Below are 19,413 nucleotides of genomic sequence, written 5' to 3'. Positions count from 1 at the left end.
CTCATCCAAAAGGTTATCCATGTTGGACTGTTCATTGACTGGTGACTTAAACATCCGCGATATTTAACTAGAATAATCTCCATTCATGATTCATTGGGAAAGCAACAGAATTAATAAGAATAGACAAGCTCATAATGTTGCCAAATAGATAATATGCATAGCTCTCTTCACCACTCTAGTTTAATTTCAAAAATAAATTTGAACAGGTCGTCTATAGTCTCTATTATTGGTTCGTTGATCTATATTTGAACTTTATTATCTTATCCAGTTTGTTGTACGTGCCACAGTCTACAGTCTGCTTAGCTGTTCATCCAGTGGCTTTGATAGATTCCACTAACCTCGATCGACTCTCTGGTTACAGTTCAGTTCAGGCCGATAGTTGTAGTTTAAGTGAAGAAAAAGTCTTTATGTACAATTTGTATAAAGTTTAGTATAAATTAAGAATAATCGATACTATGTTTTGGTAAATATGTTAAAATAAAATTGATAAAATTTTAAAATTAAGTTCAATTAAACTATTTTCTGAAGTTGCGCACGATCGAACACATTTGCCACTTGTTGAAATGCAGCGGGAGAATAATGCATAGAGAAGAGAGCATGAAACGAAAACGGTTCCACCAACGACGACGCTTTTCTGATTCCTGAAATTCCAATAGAGAGGGCTGTTTGCATTTTCCCCTCCTGCTTGGAACTCTCTTCGAATCCCTTCAGGCGTCGGATCTGCCATTTCGAGGTAACTCCGATTTTTCGTAACCGTCGTCGAGTTTGATCTTTCTCGCTCGCACCACTGTGAGTAATTGCTGGATCCGGAACGGATGCCGTTGTGAAGAGTCATCTTTTCCGCTTCCGGTGACCACAACCGAACTTGGTTCCGAGATTGAGTTTTTTCTCTCTCAATCTGTCGCTTAAATCCCGTGTCATCGATATCTGGACCAGATCGGGAGGTAGAGAAAATCTGTCGCGCTTCATACCGATTTCTGAATTCCTCGGTGAAATAGGAGTTCTTTTTTTTTTTTCTGGATCTCTATCGAGTTGAAGATGGTCTTCTGGGAAGGGTACATCAGTGATGAGTTGATGGGCACCTTTGCCCCCGTCGTAGTGTATTGGCTGTACGCTGGACTGTATCAGCTCCTGCCTTCCCTGGACCAGTACCGATTGCATACTAGAAAAGAACAGGAGCAGAAGAATGTGGTGCCTTTACCCTCTGTGATTAAGGGAGTTTTGCTTCAGCAGCTGGTTCAGGCCACAGTTGCAGGGCTCATGTTCTTGGTGAGTAGTTGAATTCCTTCCAATGTGTTTACTTCTTTTTGTGTGTTCTTTTTAACAGGCAATGTCTCACTGATGAATCTAACTAGTATTAGAATTAGATATTTGATGAAATCATAATTATGTTGAAACTTAAAGTTAATAGGCTTTCTTATTAGATTTTATTAGATCTGGCAAATATACTCCAGAATTGGGTTTGATATGATACTGCCACTACTCAAGTATTGGTTGCTAGTGATCTAATACTTCTTTGTCATCAATTAGAAAGACAATGTCCACCTACACATCATGGAAGCAAGAAACTTGAAGGAGCATGGGTATAGAGAGACAAAAAAAAAAAGATTAAAAAATCAACAAATTTTACATGGCTCAGCAAGCTTCCCTTTGCCTACGTCCATCACTATTATGCCACTGTCATAAATCACTAACACTGCTGATGCATTATAATCCCACTGATGGTTTTACTCTTTCTTTTATCTGACAAGGAGTCTAGGATTTACAAACATACCATATCCTGTAATTATTGATTCCCATGCCATATATAAGGGGGGTTACAGCCTCTGGAAGACTAATTAGGGAACACCAGGTCAGATTAGTAGAACACCTGGTACAGTCGGCATGGTATCAAGTCTATTGATCATTTGATACACAATTGGCTATCAACTGATTTTGGTCAGCTTAACACTTGGTAGGGTTCTAGTATGAAGTCTGGTGGGTGATCCCATTGAATCCTAGTAAGGGTGTGCCGCTCTTGCACAATCAGCAAGCTCACCTGGGAACGTGAATTTCAAACCTTCACATTGTGTATGTGTATGAATCCAGACTCCACATATTCCATGATCTACAGACAAGTACAATCTTACTTGTATGCTAATAGGAAATATGATGTGAATGAATTATTTTTCTGAAATCTCTTTTGCAATTCTTGTCCTTGATCCTAACTCAAGGTATAGAAAAGTATACAAACTATTAAAGAATAAAGAACTCTACATTTTTTCCAGCTCTTGTTTACTTAAAATATTTGTACACTATTGAATAGAATAATTGGTAATATGGGATCCGATACTTCATTATAATATACTTAAGGTGTCGATGGCAAGTCTATATTCCTTAGGATCAATATTTGTTCTCTCTAGTTCTTCATTGGTATTGAAATTAGGAAGGTAGTTAAAATAACATTAATGTTTGGATCACTAAATGTAGTTCTGGATTACTTTTTTTCCCTTTGGTATCTTTGTTGTCACCTCTTCTCTAGTTTGGGGTTTTATGAGTCTACTTTTTGTGCTTTCTTGTTTTATTCATCATAGAGAGATATTAACGTAAGCAAAAATTTAACTTATTAAAAGTTATTTGAGTTGTTAATTTTTATAATTAGTTGGAACTTTTTAAAAAAATGTTCAATTTTTTTAGAAATGTCTGCTAGATTTTTATTAGAAAAATTAGGGTTTTGTTAGAAAAGTCTGTTAGAATAGGTCATGTCCTCAAACTATAAAAGGGGTTAGGATCTTACGTATTAATAAGTTTTGAGTTAATAAAGTTACCAATTTCCCTTTTTCTGGGTGAGAATTGATAAGATAACTTTCCTCCGGATGAAAATCATATTTTATTCTTTTCGTTGTGATGCATCAAATGGTATTAGAGTCAAATTTTTAATTCGGTGTTCAATACTTTTCATCCATCTTAACCGTTATTGTTTCTCCTAACCATCACTTTTCTTTCCTCCACCACCGTTATCCCATCTGTCAGCACTATTGCTCCATCTTCTCCATCACCATTTTTATTGAGTTTTTCTTCTCTCATCATTAGCACACATCGTTTCTTCTACTGTATCCTTCGCACATCTACTATCATCTCCACCTTTCATCATTTTATTCCACCACCATCATTAATTCCCTTCTATTCCATCTTAACCATTATTATTTTTCCCAACTCACTTTTCTTTCCCTCACCACCGTCATTATATTTTCATTCACGCCCTATTTTCTCTCCGCACGATCGTTATTCTTTTTTTTTACTGATCTACCTACCATAACCTCTTATCGAGTAGTGTTGCTCCATCTTCTCTATCACCACTTTTATTGAGATTTTCTTCTCTCATTGTCATCACATGTAATTTTTTCCACCATCCTTCGCGTATCTACTGTCATGTTCAACATTCATCGTTTTGTTCCCCCACCACTGTCATCTCCATCACCATCACTTCATTTACCATTATTATTTACCATGCTCAATTTCATTTTCGCACAATCCTTTATTTTTTTTGCCACTAATACGCCAACTACAATTTTATCATCAAGCAGTGTTGCTTCATCTTCCCCATCACCACTTTTATTAATATTTTCTTCTCCCATCATCAGCACATGTCGTTTCTTTCACCGCATTCTCCGCCCACACTACTATCTCCACTTTCACCATTTTATTCCGTCACCATCATTAATTCTCTATTCCTATCCATTCTTGGGTTTAAATAAGATTCTCGTGCTCTCTTATCATTTTCTCACATCACCACCCAATCATTGTCGCTACCATTATCTTTGTTTCTTAGCAACGACAACCTACAAGATAAGAGACACAAGCAAAGGAGATCAAACTTGCTTGAGAACTTTAATGTGTAAATTCTGCAACAAGAAGGCTCACATCAATGTAGTAGCATCGTTCCTTCTTTGAAAATTATTATTGTTTAATTGAGTAGATTAATTACTTCATATGCATTATCTAATTTTCTCATTACTCCTGCCTATTTTATCATCATCTTATTACCTACCTATTCTGACATTGTTTTTTGATTGATTTTTTTTCTACTTGTTTCATCTTTATTCATTGAATTTCCTACTTATTTTCTTAAATAACTGTGCATCTTAAATTTATAATACTCATTACTTGTTAAAACTCCACATCATCATGATGAACAACCCCACTATCAGAGAAGTAGAACTAGATTTGTGATGCGTACTAACTGGGAATGCACGGTTGTCGTCAAGTAATAAATTATCATCCTCTGGGACCGTGGTGTTGACTACCAGTTTACGTGCAATGGAAAGCTATGTAGATGAATCGAATTGTGGGAATTGTTATGAAAGTAGAGCAAACTAGGAAAACATAATGAAAAGCGATGAGAAAACCAATTCTTGAGACAATTCTAGGATTTCAATTTTACCACGATGGTCATTGACAATTTAATTGTGATATCCTCTTTTACCTTAATGTTAGATTGTGCTTGAAAGTAGTTTATTCTAAGGTAATTGATGTTTTCTCTTGAAATACACTGATGTATCTACCAAACACGACCCTTATTCTCATGGTAGTCGAATCAAGATAAACTCATTAAGTTTTGTGACAATCAATTATTCTCGAGAGAGTTTGAACTACTTTCGTAATCAAACCCTCAAGTCCAATTCTATAGATATGAGATTAGAGTTCACATGTCGGTCCATCCCCTAATCTCTAATATATGCTAACGTACACTCATACATCAACAGTTAAGAATGCTAAAACTGAATCAAGAATCAAACATATCATTTAATAAAAGCAAGAAATCATAAATATCGACCATCAACTTAACATCGGGCTACTCTCTAATCCTATAATTAAGGAGACTACTCCATCACGATGGAGATACAAGCTATAGACATCAAAGAAAATATTCTACAATGGAAAACTAAGATCAAAGTGCAGAAAGAACTCAGTTGTAGATGTTCTCAACGTTTCTAGATGATCTCCACGTGTTCTTGGGTGGCTGAAATCTCTAGGCTCCTTAGATCTTTTGGAAGATGACTGCCTTTTAGGGTCTCATGTCACGAGATTGCCTAAGTCGACGCTCCTTGATTACCTTTATAACCTTTAAAATATCTAAAATATAATAATTTTTTTTAAAATTTAGAGGGGCGCCATCAGCAAAATCTAGCGATCTATGACCGTGGCAGACACCACGGGGCGGCCATGGATTGTATTGTGACGCCCTCATCAAAAATTCAAGATGGATCATGGTCGTGGTTCTTGTTGGATGCTTGGGTGATGCTCCAATGATAATTCTATTTCCTTAGATGATCCATGGTCGTGGCAGATTCCATGAACAAGCCATGGATCATGCTACAATGTTGCTCCATTAGCTTTTCGTCTCTAAACACACTCCAACGCCAATATCTTCACATCCTGTCAACATAAATCACAAAGAGCAGTTATCTGAACTAAAAAGATAAAAAAAATACAAAAGCTAGAATTTAACCTATATTATGCTCATGTAATACAGTAAATGTGTGTTAAATAAGAACGAAAATATATGTATGATTCATACACATTAAATAGCTAAAATTTAAACTTCTGCTTGTCCTCAATTAAAGCATGTAATCAAACTATCAAAACTAACGTGTGTGAACGAGGCTCATTACACTTAGCATTCATCTAATCCTATCATATAGTATTAATAGTGAGTGTAGACACACGGATATTTCATTGTGGCCTATCCTAAAAGTCTCTATGTGCATTGTGCAATGAATACTGACTCTAAGGTATCTGACGTCAATCCAAGCTATTTTTTCACTCCAGTGTATTCTCAGAATTTCCAACGCAAGAGGCACATTGCCTGCTACACATAAGGCTTGTCCCCCCTAATGCTTTGCATTTTCCACACTTGGTCTCAAAGGAGCACTCGATGTCATGGTAAGCTAATAGTTATTTCCCCAATAACCATGGGATCTTAAAGGGGTATCTAATTAGAATTTTTTTTCAGTAACCATGGGATCTCAAAGAGGTACCTGATTGCTTTTACTCATTGTCAAACATATTTTTCAATTTGTTTTTTGAGTTCCTTAATTCTAATATTTCTCTAGTAACCAAAAATGCAGTGGGAGTTCTCTAAGAAACTAAGGTACTATAGTAACTCAGCTCGATACTTGAGGTCAAGTTTATGTGAATGTGAAAAAGAGATTCTTATCAAGAAGGTCAACAACGAAGGTCTTCGTCTCAACAATATTCAGATCATACTATTATAGATAGAAGAAAACAGATCGCTAAAGGTTAGAGCACTTATTCAAACATGTGGATTTTTTTTCTCATGCTAATGTCATGCCATAAACACAAATATAAAACATGATAAAAGCAAAAAAACATGATAACTAATGAAATGCTATAACTAAAACTAAACTGACCAAACTCCCGCCCCCCCCCCCCCCCCCCCCCCTTCCCCCAAACTTAAATCATGCATTGTCCACAATGTATAAAAAGGAGTTAACGACGAAGAAAATTTATTGAGAAGGAGGTGGATGGAAGTGACCTTGATAAAGGTGTCAGTTATACATTGCCTCCATCATTTGGCGTTGCTCCTCTGCCATGTGATGCTCCAAAGAGCTTGAGCTTCCCCTCCTTGTCGTTTTGAAGCCATCGTACACCTACACACAGAAAGGGAAGAAAGCTTGAAGAAGAAGAAGGAAGTTAGGGTTTGAAGTGGAGAGGAGAAAAGAGGAGAGGATGTGATCTTGAGATGGAAGAGGGGAGACTAGGTTTGTTGTGGAGAGAAGAAGGAACTGTTGTGGGGAGAAGATGAAGAAGAAAGGAAGAGATTTTGAGAGCTTGAGAGGGTTAGGGATTTGAGAGGGAAGGAGAGTTGATGTGAGGAAGGAGAAAAGAGGAGGCGGCGTCGTGGAGCAAAACATGGGTTTGGGGGTTTTTAAAACCTCCTATGGGACACGCCATGGCCATGAAACGTGCCATAGCAAGCAGACCGTGGCATGTTTTGTATTTTCTCCCTTTCCTTTACTCAAGCCACCACGGCTTTCACGGCCCGGCCGTGGGGCATTTTGTATCCTGATTTTTTTAAATCAAACGGGACTCCTCTTGTTAACCATGGGCGTGGTGCTCACCACAGACAACCCATGGTTCATTCTGTGTTCTCTCCACACCCGTGGCAAATGCCATGGGCAAGCTATGGATCTCCCTGTCCCTGAAACCAAGCAAATAAAAGCATAAAAATATTAAATAATAAATAAATAAATTAAAAAATTTTAAATTGAAAAAAAATTTGGGTTGCCTTCCAAGAAGCGCTTATTTAAGTCGTAAGCTTGACCCTTGTCATTCTCAATCTAGAGTGAGTGGTCTGATGAGGTTGTGCTTCCTTCCTTTGTCAATAGGCTCCTTAGGGAGTATCTCTTAAACTTTATTCGTGCAGGAACAAGGTACTTACTAACTTTGTCATCTCTCGGTCCTCCATCAAATACGTTCAACTTCAAAGGGTCATCATATCTCTTAAACATTGTTCGTGCAGGAATAAGGTACTTGTTAACTTTGCTGTCACCATTTCTTGGTCTTTCATCAAATATGCTCAACTCAAAAGGGTCATCAGAGGGACATCCATGTAATTCTTCTATTGCCACCTGCTGTAAATAATCTACCATGAAACAAACATTTTTAACAAAAGGTTGATTAGTAGCTTTAAATAAATCAAATGCAATTTTATCTTCACTAGTCGTCAAAGAGAGTTTAACATCAATTATGGCTTCGGCGGTGGCTAAGAAAGGTCTTCCTAAAATAATAAGGATCCGAGGAACACAATCAACAGGAACAATAAAATTTCCAACCTTAATTGTAACATCCTTAAAAATACTCAATGGGTATCTAACAGAATGATCTGCAAGGCTAGCCCTAAGATCACAAAAAGGTGTATCATCAATCATGCACATAATTGAAAAACTAACTGGATCCTTGAGTTTTGTAGGTAATTTATTTTGAATTAAAGTATTGCACTCCTCTGTTAAAGTCACAATTTCATATTCCTTAAGTTTCCCTTCATTGATGTCTGAATGGTTTCATCCTCTTTGTTTCTTGTATTGTCTTTATTCTCTTCTTTGGATTCTCTCATGTTCTCTTCTCCTTTAGGTGGCGTCTAAGTGTTTACAACCTTCTCATTTCTTGTCATCTGCTCGATTGCATCTCCCGTGACTTGTTGTTTAGACTTCGTGATTTGTTGCCTAAACTCTTATTTCTCTTAGTTTCAGTCGCAATGAAACTTTCCAGCAAGGTTTGATGTTGGATTTTGGTGTCTGATGAAATCTTGGTGGTGGTCCATAGTTGTCTTCCTCAACTTGATCATGATTGTTCCTATAAGAAAATTTTAGAGGGTTCCTCCAACCAAGGTTATAGGTGTACAAATATGGATCATTTTACGGCCACTGGTTGTAGTTGTAGATGATATTCCATTGTTCCACTTGTACTCCTTGTGAAAGTGCAAATATTATTGGCAATTAACATCTGTATGACTATTGCACCATAAATCTCCCAATAATCATTAATAAAATTCACAACATTAAATTGATCAAACCTTCGAGTTAGAATGTTCATCTTCACATACAAGAAATTTGTTCACCTGCATAAAATAAAACTAAAAATTGCAATAAAAGGTAAAAAGAAAATAAAAGAAAAAAAATGACAGCAATAAGAAAAAGGAAATAAAATAAAATATCTAAATTAATCAAATTGCAAATAAGACTAATATCAACAAAGACATAATCCTCGATAACGACGTCAAAAACTTGATGCGTGTTAATTGCAAGTGCATGGTCGTCATCAAGTAGTAAAATTATCGTCCTCTCAAACCGTGGTGTTGACTACTAATTTACGTGTAAAGGAAGGCTATCTAGATGAATTGAATTGAGGGAATTGTTATGAAAACAAAACAAACTAGGAAAACTTAATGAAAAGTGATGAAAAAAAATCAATTCTTGAGATAATCCTAGGATTTCGATTTCACCACGATTATCATTGATAATTTAATTATGATTCTCTCTCTTACCTCAATGTTAGATTATACTTAAAGATAGTTTATCCTAAGATAACCAATGTTTCCTCTCGAAATACACCGATGTATCCACCCCAACGCGACCCCTATTCTCATGGTAATTGAATCAAGATACACCCATTAAATTATGTGATAATCAATGTTATCCTTGAGAGAATTTGAACTACTCTCGTGATCAAATCCTCAAGTCTAGTTCTATAGATCCAAGATTAGAGTTCACCTCTCGGTCCATCCTAATCTCTAATATATGCTAACATATGCTAATACATCAATAGTTAAGCATGCTAAAACTGAATCAAGAATCAAACATATCATTTAATAAAAGAGAGAAATCACAAATATCAATCATCAACTTAACATCGAGCTACTCCCTAATCTTAGAATTAAGGAGACTACTCCATCACGATGGAGATACAAGTCATAGATATCAAAGAAAATATTCTACAATGGAAAACTAAGATCAAAGTGCAAAAAGAACTCGGTTGTAGATGTCATCGACATCCTCTAGATCTTCACGTGCTCTTCGATGGTCGGAATCTCTAGGCTTCTTGGATCTTTTGGAAGACGGTTCTCTATTAGGGTCTCCTGTCACGATAAACCCTCATCCCCAAGTTGATGCCTCTAGTTTGCCTTTATAGCCTTCAAAATATTCAAAATATAATAAAATTTTCTAAAATTCAAAGGGACTTTGTCAACAAAACCTAGCGATCCACGACCATGGCAAGCATCATGGGCTAGCAATGGATCGTACTGTGGTGCCCTCGTAAAAAATCCAATATGGACTATGACCGTGGCAGGTGTCACGGCCTAGCCATGGTTCTTGCTGGATGCTTTGAGTAATGCTACGATGACAATTCTGTTTCTATAGATGATCCACGGTTGTGGTAGGTGCCATAGGCAAGCCATGGATCATGTTGCAATGCTACTCCATTAGCTTTTTGTTTCCAAACATGCTCCAATGCCAAGATCTTTATGTCCTGTCAACATAAATCACAAAGAGCAGTTATCCGAACTAAAAAGATAAAAAGAAATGCAAAAGCTAGAATTTAACATAGATTATGCTCATATTTAAATGCATGTTAAATGAGAACGAAAACATATGCATGATTCACACACATCAATTTGATTTTTTTGGAAGACGAGCTTAAGACTCACTGATTTAGAGTGGAAGACCTAGAATGGTTTAAAGCCCATGTTGCTAACAATGTCTAGACCATCATCTACGCAAATCACATATCATGCATAACTCAACCATCATCTACGCATCATCCACGTTGGAACCATCAATTGGTCATCGACAAAGTAGACCACTTATAGGAAACCCTAAACCTGACCTAGGTCTAGACCTGGACCTAAATTTGAAATTATACTAGAAAAAGCTACTACCGACCAAGTTAAACTAGATGTCCCTAACTTTGATGGTTGGTTAGACCCAAATACATTTCTCAATTGGATTGTAAAGATTGAGAATTGCTTTGACTAGTGCAATATGATTGAAAATGAACAAGTACAATTTGCAAAATTGAAGCTCATAGGTTCGACAAAGAAATATGTACAAAGTATTCAAGATCAATACATCACAAATGAGGAAGAACAAATCACACATTGGGTAGAGATAAAACAAATTCTAATTAGAAAATATATTCCACTATACTTTAAAAAACAACAATACACTATGTGAATCAATTTAGAACAATCAAACATAAATGTAAATGAATATCTAAGCAAATTTAAAAACTTACGAATGCATTTGATGCATGAGTTTGGGTATTTAGAGTAGTTTTAAAAAAAATTATTTTTTTCTATTTAAAGATTTTAAGTATTTTTATTACTATTTTTGATAATTTTTATTTTTAGTAATTTTTTCTTTTTTTAACAAGTTAGGGTTTTGGGTCTATATAACCATTGTCTAGTTAACAGGGGTTTGGGGTGAAATAATCTTCTAATATTTATTGATTCAAAGAATACTAGGAGATAGAAAAATAAACGGCACTGTCGAAAATATTATTAAACCAAAAACGTCTCCCTAAACATCAACTAGACAATGGTTTACATAGATCCAAAATCCTAACTTGTAAAAGAAAGAAAAAATCCTAATAGAAAGGAAAATTTTTTAACGGACTTGAAATCCTAAATGACTTAAAATCCTTAAATATAAAAAAATAAAAAATTTCAAAACTACTCCAAATACCAAAAATCTTGAAAATTATTAAAAATAAAAATTATCAAAAATAGTAATAAAATCTTTGAAATCCTCCTGTATCAATCACTGATGGGTAGGCCCGCCAATGACAAACCGGACATCTAGAGTTCGAGACTCAGCTGCGGTGAATTTGTGAAATTTTCTCTCAAATGGGTAGCTGACTTGAAAACACTGGCTGTTAGGCTAGGTTGTCATCTACGCTTCTCCGATTTACCCTGGTGGTAGGTGGGAAACTTCCGTGGGGCCGAGCCGGTCATCCCTAGGATTAGTCGGCCCTAAGGGCTGGATACCTGGTGCCAACTAAAAAAAACAGAAAACAAAATTAGTGTGAAAACATCTTGTTGATGTTTGTGTTGCTAATTTGGCATGGTTCATTAAGCAAGGTTACATGTGATATGATCTTGGAAGATTTGAGTAGAGATATGTTAGATTGTTAAAGATATGTTGAATCATCTCAATGCATAAACTTTAATAAGATCTGTTTTGTTTGTTGAGGTTATCAGGTTAGCCTTAGGTTTATATCTTTTTATATCAGGGATTGAAGAGTATTTAAAAATGCTACTTCATTATGGTTCCTTGTTAATTAGGACGATGAGCAAAAAATAAATAAATAAACAAATAAAGCCATGCCATTGTGTTTTTTTTTATTCTAGGAATGTTCAATTTTGTTAGGTTTATAGTTAATTATGTTTTCATATTTCTAAGCTTAACTTGCTAAGAGGTAATAATAGACAGGGAAAATAATTTCATGGTTAATTTTGAAAGGGAAATATTAGGCCATCTTAAATGATGAGGGAAATATGAGGTCTGTTCATAGTTGGATTTCTTCTCGTACTAAGTTTATCCACTTTAAACTGAGATTTAGGTCGATTTCTAATGTTGAATCCTTAGCAGAGTAGTAGAATATTGGAGATTTTCTGGATTATACTTCCTATCTTTGTAAACTGCATGCTAACCATTCAGAAAACTTGTCTAAGTCCTGATTCAATGTAGCCTGTTGACACTATGTTTTCCTTCTTGATACCCATAGCTGCATGCTTAACTTGTAGGACTTCTTATCTTTAGTTCCTTACAATATAAGTTGATGCTAACATTTCCTTAGAGATCAATTCGGAGAACTTAACTCATACATTTATTCCATTGATCTAATATGTAATTTGATGCTAATACTTACAGTTATTCCATTGTTCTAGTGTGTAATTTGATGCTAATTTTTCCTTGAAACATGTCATGGTGGTTATTAATTTGCTAGCTTTACAATGTCATCACTAGCACTGCAGTGAAGGTGCGTTGGTTGCTTTTTAGGCAATCATTTTACTTGCATCTTATATTGGCATTCAGCAAAAGCCTATTACAGTGTTGTGATTTGACTATAGAGTTAATTGATGGCAGACTTTAGGGTGAATATTGAGAGTTGGAAGAAATGTGGGTGACTGTTCTTTCCCACTATGCATATTCTAGTAATAATCTTTGATATTTTAGTTCCTAGCAAGTCAAGTTATAACTTTGTTTTGTCCTTGTTGTTAAGTCAGTTCTAAGTTGCTGCAAATGACCAGATACCAATCTGATACAAGCCTGTGTATGCCTTGGGATAAGATGGATTTGGGCAATGACTAGCTAGGATGTTTTATTATACATGATCAGATCTTGGTTAGGATTGGCTAGAACATTTCTTTGTGTTACGGTTGAACTCTGAAGCATAATTATGAAATCAGTACCAAAAACTTGGATCTGGACCCTTGGCTTGATCATTTGAGTATATTAAATGTGCCTAAAAATTGGAATAGATTGCCCCAAGGGATTTTTGAATAGCCATGTGAAGCAGCTGAATATGTACAAACCGATTGGAGCCAATTCAAACCTCTAATTGAAATACCCCTAGTATGAATATCTTATGTAATTTAAAGGCATCTCAATATTTTAACAATAAAGAACCCTCATCTTGCTGCTAGTCATACCAATCCCTTAAAGCTATCACTGTCTTTCACACACCTGCTCTCTCCCCTCTTCTAATTTCTCTCTCCATTCCTCAATCCTTTTGCTGTCTCTTCCTACTAGCCGTGCATATTACAGTGATTTTAATTGAAGGTTTTAGATCACAGATCATGAATTTTCGAATAAAACATTATATATAAGAATATTTACTTAGATTTAACTTTTGGGAGTATTATAAACAATTGACTAACATGGTATTAGAGCATAAATCATGACTTCAACCTCTCTCTATATTCTGCTATTTCTCTGTTATTTTTTTATTCTCCTGCTGTGTGATTATGCTTATCATCTCTAATACCTACTCTTTCGAACCTTTTCCTGCTTTCTTATAATTTTGGTCACAGTCAAAGCCTGATCTCATTTGTTTGTGAGGAAGGTGTTAGATCACATTCAGGGGTTCAATAGGAATTTTTGACATTCATGATCCTCAATTTTGGTTATATGAGAACCTTTGTTAAACACATGCAATATGGAAGTTTGGAGGTATTGTTGTTCGTGTTTATAAGTGAAGTTAGGTAATTAGTCTGCCTAAAGTTACCATCTGTTCATCCAAAAATGCACATCTTTTTGGCCAATATATCAAATAATTGATAGATGCATACGTACGGATAAAATTTGAGTAAAGTGAGACAAGACCGATATTGCTTCTTTATCCATTAACGTGTTTGTACATTTTGAGCCGACTGTGTCTTTCTGAATCATACTGCTAGGCAAAGATGATGAAATAAAGTCGCAATAAATTTACTTGTTACTTAGAGTATCTTAACAAGAATTGTGATGTGTGGCAAAGACTATCAAAATGTGTCAGAATAAAAGGGGAGTAATGAGCTATGCATATAAGGAGCTAGCATATTTTTCCCATGGAAATATTCATTGATTTTCACAATCAATGGTGTGATGGTTAAATTTGCAGAAAATTTAAATAGACCTTGAAAGAGATTGAGTTTGATAAAGTGAGGATGATATGATGATTGGATGATGACATCCGGGGTCCTTGTAAAAAGCCCAAACCTGCTCCTAACACTTAAATGATTATAAGTTGGAGATGAAGCCCAATTGCTGAAGTTTGCTTTTTTGTACTAGGCTGTGTATTAGTACACTCAATATGTGTTAAGATCTGCCAAACTCAGGTGTAAGTATTGTGTATTAGTACACACAAGATGTATGTAGATATCCCAAATTCAGGCATACTATTGTGTATTAGTACACACAAGTTGTATGTAGATCTTCCAAACTTGGGTGGTCTATTTATCATTCATACTGAAAAGGTAGTATCTAGTTTTTAAACCATTATCTAATCTTTATTTACAGTTGAAGGCTAGGGGAATATGGTGACGAAATAATCACGGCTGCTTTACTTCTTTATATTCATTTGGAAGGAAGCAAATGAATAATTCAAATTTCATTTATTATCGTATTTTAAGTGAATCAACATTAGAAAAGAAATGATATTCTCACTTATTTGTATTCATGTGATGTGCAAATCGATGATATTGTGCTCCTTTCTCTTCTCTTTTTCTTTCCAAGTAAATAAGAGAAATCTATTTTTTTTATTTCATTCAATGTCTTTTCATTTCTCTCTTTTTTCTGGTACGACACTTCCATATCATGAGCTGGACACCCATTTGTTTACCAGTCTAATAAAAGTGATCACTTAATTCTAGTCCATATGCTTACTATCCATTCTTATGACACCACCATCGCTAAGATTTAGGAAACTAACACAGCTACTCCTTTTTCAATAAACAAATCAATTAATGTAGTCGTATTATATATGTTCATACTCTGTAGCTGTGGTTGTACACACGCATGTTGTCGTACTGTGGATGTAAATGATAAGACTAGGTTCCTTCGTCGTAACATATGTAAAAACCTGAAAACTATGATCTGATTCATCTTTTCTTCTTCTTTTTTATCTGTATGCTTGATTTTGCAGGTGACTGCTAAGCCAAGTTCAAGTAGCTTAGCTCAGCCACCACTACTTGTCCAATTGATCCAAATCGTGGTAGCAATGTTCATAATGGACACATGGCAATACTTCATTCATCGATACATGCATCAGAACAAGTTCCTGTACCGGCATGTCCATTCACAGCATCATAGACTTGTTGTTCCTTATGCTATTGGTGCCCTTTACAATCACCCACTGGAGGGACTTCTTCTCGATACCTTTGGTGGGGCCATTTCGTTCCTGATCTCAGGGATGACTGCACGAACCTCAGTCTTCTTCTTCTGCTTTGCTGTTATCAAGACGGTGGATGATCATTGTGGTCTTTGGCTACCTGGAAACATTTTCCATATCCTCTTTCAGAACAACACTGCCTACCATGATATCCATCATCAACTCCAGGGCACAAAGTACAACTACTCCCAGCCGTTCTTCTCGGTGTGGGATAGGTTGCTGGGCACCTACATGCCTTTCAGCTTGATGGACCGCCAAGAAGGTGGATTCGAGGCGAGGATACTAAAAAAGATTAGTTGAAATGTTCAAAGACAGATTTCAGTGGCGTGCATAAAAATATACCAGTTGAGAATCTACGCAGTTCAATTCCCTCAAAAACCAGTAGGACGTTTGATTCTTCATTTCTGCTTGTTTCATTGCTCAAATGTTCAATCACTGCCACTGGCTCACACATTACATGTTCATCTAGGAATTCTGAGATTCCCTGTGTAAAGTATTTTTCTTAGAGTGTTTGGCATGTTTTGTAGTGCTATTCAACTTCATTAATGTTTCGAAATTTATTTAAATATCCTGAAACCTGTGAATCAGAGTTTTCATATGCAATTTGAGGGAGATTGATGCAGAGAAGAGGCAACCAAAGTAGGCCAAATTAAAGTGTAAGATTGTATTTTTCTTCTTTTTTTTCCTTTTTAACCTTACAACTTGTATCTTGGTGTGAGGATGACATCCTAACTAATGATTCCAGCAAGTGAAGGCCACACAGACTTCTGCGGCCCTCACAGCACCTACTTCACCATGATGAATTGTACGATGCCTGGATGGATTATCGATCTAAAGTTGCTAGATTTGGCAGAGGCACCACCTGTTGCATGAATCTCACAAAGCCATATCGTTGTCTGAAAGAGACTAGTCTGTGAAATAACACCTGGATCACTGTTCCTCCACATGGATCTGTACCTCCATGGTTATGTCAGGAAGCAATGCAACAGCGTCACCATCCTCCTGCCTGTTCCTTATATCTGTGTCTGTGAATTAACTTTAATTTGGTCCCCTCATGGCTTCTTCCTCATTTTATGAACTTGTTAAAGGGAGAGAAATGCAATTCAGGAACCATGGAATCATGTGTAACAAAATATAATGAGAAAAACCTTTCCCTTTGTAAGAGATTGTGATTCTAATCTAAATGCCAACAGAGATAATGGCAATTAGATTTCAACAGTCCTTTACGGTTACAGTGGGTTTGGTAAGATGAAATGGAAGGAAAATGGTCTAGCAACAGAGATATATAGGAGGATCTACCTAGTAGATGATTTAAGTAAACTAGATGAGTAAAGTGAGTCAAATGTGTATAATGAATTCGGCAAACCGAATTAGCCAAGCTGTATCGGCTAGCCAAACTGAGTGAGTTAGTTAAGTAAAATGAGATAAATTATGAAAGACCAAATGTGCAAGGGTGACTAGACAAAGGTGATTGTAATTCATTCTAATTGTCATACTATTTTATTAATAAATTAGGATGAATCACTCTAATTATCATTTCATTCTATGATTCTACACTTTAAAAACAACCTCTCTGAAGAGGACATGCTGATCTCTTCTATTCTCTTCACCTACCATAATTCCCATCAACCCTAATAACTAGGGAAAAAAGGCTTTCAACTCGAGTCTATTTGTTTAATTTTGATCAGTAAGGCTGACTCGGCCCAAAGTTGACTCCAAGTTCTTCAACTTAATGAGAGCATATCAAATGACAGATTCTACCATCATTCCATCTTATCGTCTGTTTGATTCCTTGGTTAATCTTTTCTTTTGCTATTTGCAACTATTTTACTTTAATCTGTTGGCTGAGAATGTATTTTGGAGGTTCCTCTTAACCCTAAATTTCTTTTATACAAGCCGTCAAAGTCCTGGGTCCATGTTCATCAGATAAGTAGGCATGCTCTGCAAAGATGGGACTCCATAACCTTGGCTGGCCCCATGTGTGCCAATATTTCTTAGATAGTGGATTACAGTGTGTCATATGCTTCCAATTTGTACCTCGAATGCAAGGCTGTGACGCTAAGCTGAGTTTTCTTCCTTGTCAGAACAACCTTTACCACCAATTCCATACTGAGATTTCCCAAACAGTGTTACCTTCCCCCCTCCTTCCCAAGTAAAGGCTGTGCCATAATTTTTGGGCACAGTTAAAATGAGTTTGAGTTGATTGTATATGCATGCTTCAACGAGAGTTTAATTATCAAAGTAGCCAAAGGGAACTGCTAAATTTACAATAAGAAAGATAGTCATAACAAAAACAATTATTTCAGGTTTCAAAAAGGGCACTGAATCATGAACCACACTACAAAAACCTATGATCAATCCGACTCTTTTTATACAAACAATGCGCACACCAAGCCTTGTGAGTGAGAGAATTGACATAATTCATGATTGACTGGGACGTGATACTTCACCATCAACAATTGTTCATTTTCTTAACTTCTCCCTCCTGTTTTTCGATTCAAAAGAGCAGCAGCTTTCCTTTTCATGCGCCAGTGTCCTTTTGCATGTGCTAGGCTGCCTGCAGCTGATGATAAGATCAAAAGAAAATGGGGCACTTGTTGAATTTTTTTTTTCCCTCTCCCTTGTCCGGACGATCCGATCGACTGTGATCGTCAAGGATTAGTTATGTTGATCTGACCACGGCCAGAAGGATGACTGATCGTCTGTGCTGCAGAACATGTTGCACAGGTTCTCTTCCTGGATGCTGCTGCTGCTGCCAATCTTGGGCGCCTCTGGCTTGAAGGTGGCATGGAGCTGAGGAGCACTTGGCGGCCTGTAGGAAGGAAAGAAATTTCTGCCCTGGTTGAGATCTGAAGGGCTCTCACTGATTGGTGCTCTCGAGATCACCAAGTTGATGTCAGAGCTGTTCTCGCTCCTCATGCTGCATGATCCTTCTGTTTCCTTGTTCAGATTGATTGGCTCAGAGGTCTCCTTCCCTTTGAGTGTCAACAGCTGCAACTCATCAATTATTAACTAATTAACACAATGGAAAGCAAAGTACCTCATCAATCATGATGTAACATTCTTGAGAAATGCTACAGTTGGCAACAGTGGTGCCAAAGGTACCTCGCAGAGAAGCTTCTTGTTGTGGGCTTTGAGGGATTCGTTCTCTTCATTCATGGCATCAAGTTGCCTCTTGAGCTCCTCATGGTCCTTCTCCAGCTTCTTGGTCTTCCACCTGGCCCTCCTGTTCTGGAACCAGATGGCCACCTGCCTGGGCTGCAGCCCCAGAGCAGCGGCCAGCTCCATCTTCCTCTCTGGCTCCAGCTTCTTCCCCAACTCGAAGCTCCTCTCCAGCGTCCTCACCTGCTCCAAGCTCAGCCTCCGCTTCTTCTCCCGCGAACCGTCGTCGTCCGATACCTCTTCCTCCTCCATGTTTCTGCTTCTTCTCTTCCCCACAAGCACCGGCGGCTCCGCTCCCGCACCCGCGCTGTCATTGGACAAGAGCCTCAATCCAATGTGCTGCGCGCCGATGATGGAGTGCTGGCGCCTCTCCTCGTCAGGAACATTCTGCAGCAGCAGGTTTGCGGGGAAGAATGCCGCAGGAATTCCATTGTAAGTCATCGAGACGATAGAGAAGCCAATTGGTGGTCACTGAACCAAAATGCTAGCACGGTGGAAGGTGGCCGGCGGCTTCTGCCATGATCGATCAATTAGGCTTTCTGGAGGGATAGCGAGATTGAAGAAACACTCGCATGGATTTGTGGAGGAAGTGGAAGCTAGATAACAATGTGTGCTGCTAAAAAGGACAAGATGTGGAGTCTAAGTTACAGCTAAGGCGATGCAGAATGCAACGGATTGGTGTATATGTAGTGTAGGGGGCGTCGTCATCAGCTGCAATCTTCATGGAGTTGAAGTCTTGTCATGGTCTCATCATCTTGCTGTGATATAAGCATGGCTGTGTATCATGGGAGAACAGTGGCAATTCGGCAAGGACTA

The 19,413-nt window shown here is 37.1% G+C and overlaps 2 protein-coding genes across 2 annotated transcripts; one reads left to right on the top strand and one right to left on the bottom strand.

The window, feature by feature from the left end:
- Window positions 1-693: 693 nt before the first annotated feature.
- On the top strand, window positions 694-15,954 carry LOC141818546 (very-long-chain aldehyde decarbonylase GL1-9-like). Its single transcript, XM_074706028.1, has 3 exons — window positions 694-733; window positions 937-1,269; window positions 15,190-15,954. The coding sequence occupies exons 2-3, from the start codon at window positions 1,039-1,041 to the stop codon at window positions 15,733-15,735; spliced, it is 777 nt and encodes a 258-aa protein (XP_074562129.1). The 5' UTR covers window positions 694-733; window positions 937-1,038; the 3' UTR covers window positions 15,736-15,954.
- Window positions 15,955-17,831: 1,877 nt separating this feature from the next.
- On the bottom strand, window positions 17,832-19,090 carry LOC141818548 (homeobox-leucine zipper protein ATHB-13-like). Its single transcript, XM_074706029.1, has 2 exons — window positions 18,541-19,090; window positions 17,832-18,426 (listed from the first exon to the last, which is right to left on the bottom strand). Exons 1-2 carry the CDS (start codon window positions 19,036-19,038, stop codon window positions 18,094-18,096), a joined length of 831 nt encoding a protein of 276 aa, XP_074562130.1. The 5' UTR covers window positions 19,039-19,090; the 3' UTR covers window positions 17,832-18,093.
- Between the last annotated feature and the right edge of the window lie 323 nt (window positions 19,091-19,413).

Source organism: Curcuma longa, unplaced genomic scaffold, assembly GCF_044706935.1.
Source record: "Curcuma longa cultivar G26 ecotype Majalengka, Jawa Barat unplaced genomic scaffold, ITB_CL_G26_1.1 contig_25259, whole genome shotgun sequence".
Taxonomy (NCBI): Eukaryota; Viridiplantae; Streptophyta; class Magnoliopsida; order Zingiberales; family Zingiberaceae; genus Curcuma; species Curcuma longa.
The sequence above is the reverse complement of the archived record's forward strand: the minus strand, read 5'-3'. Positions and strand labels throughout refer to the sequence as shown.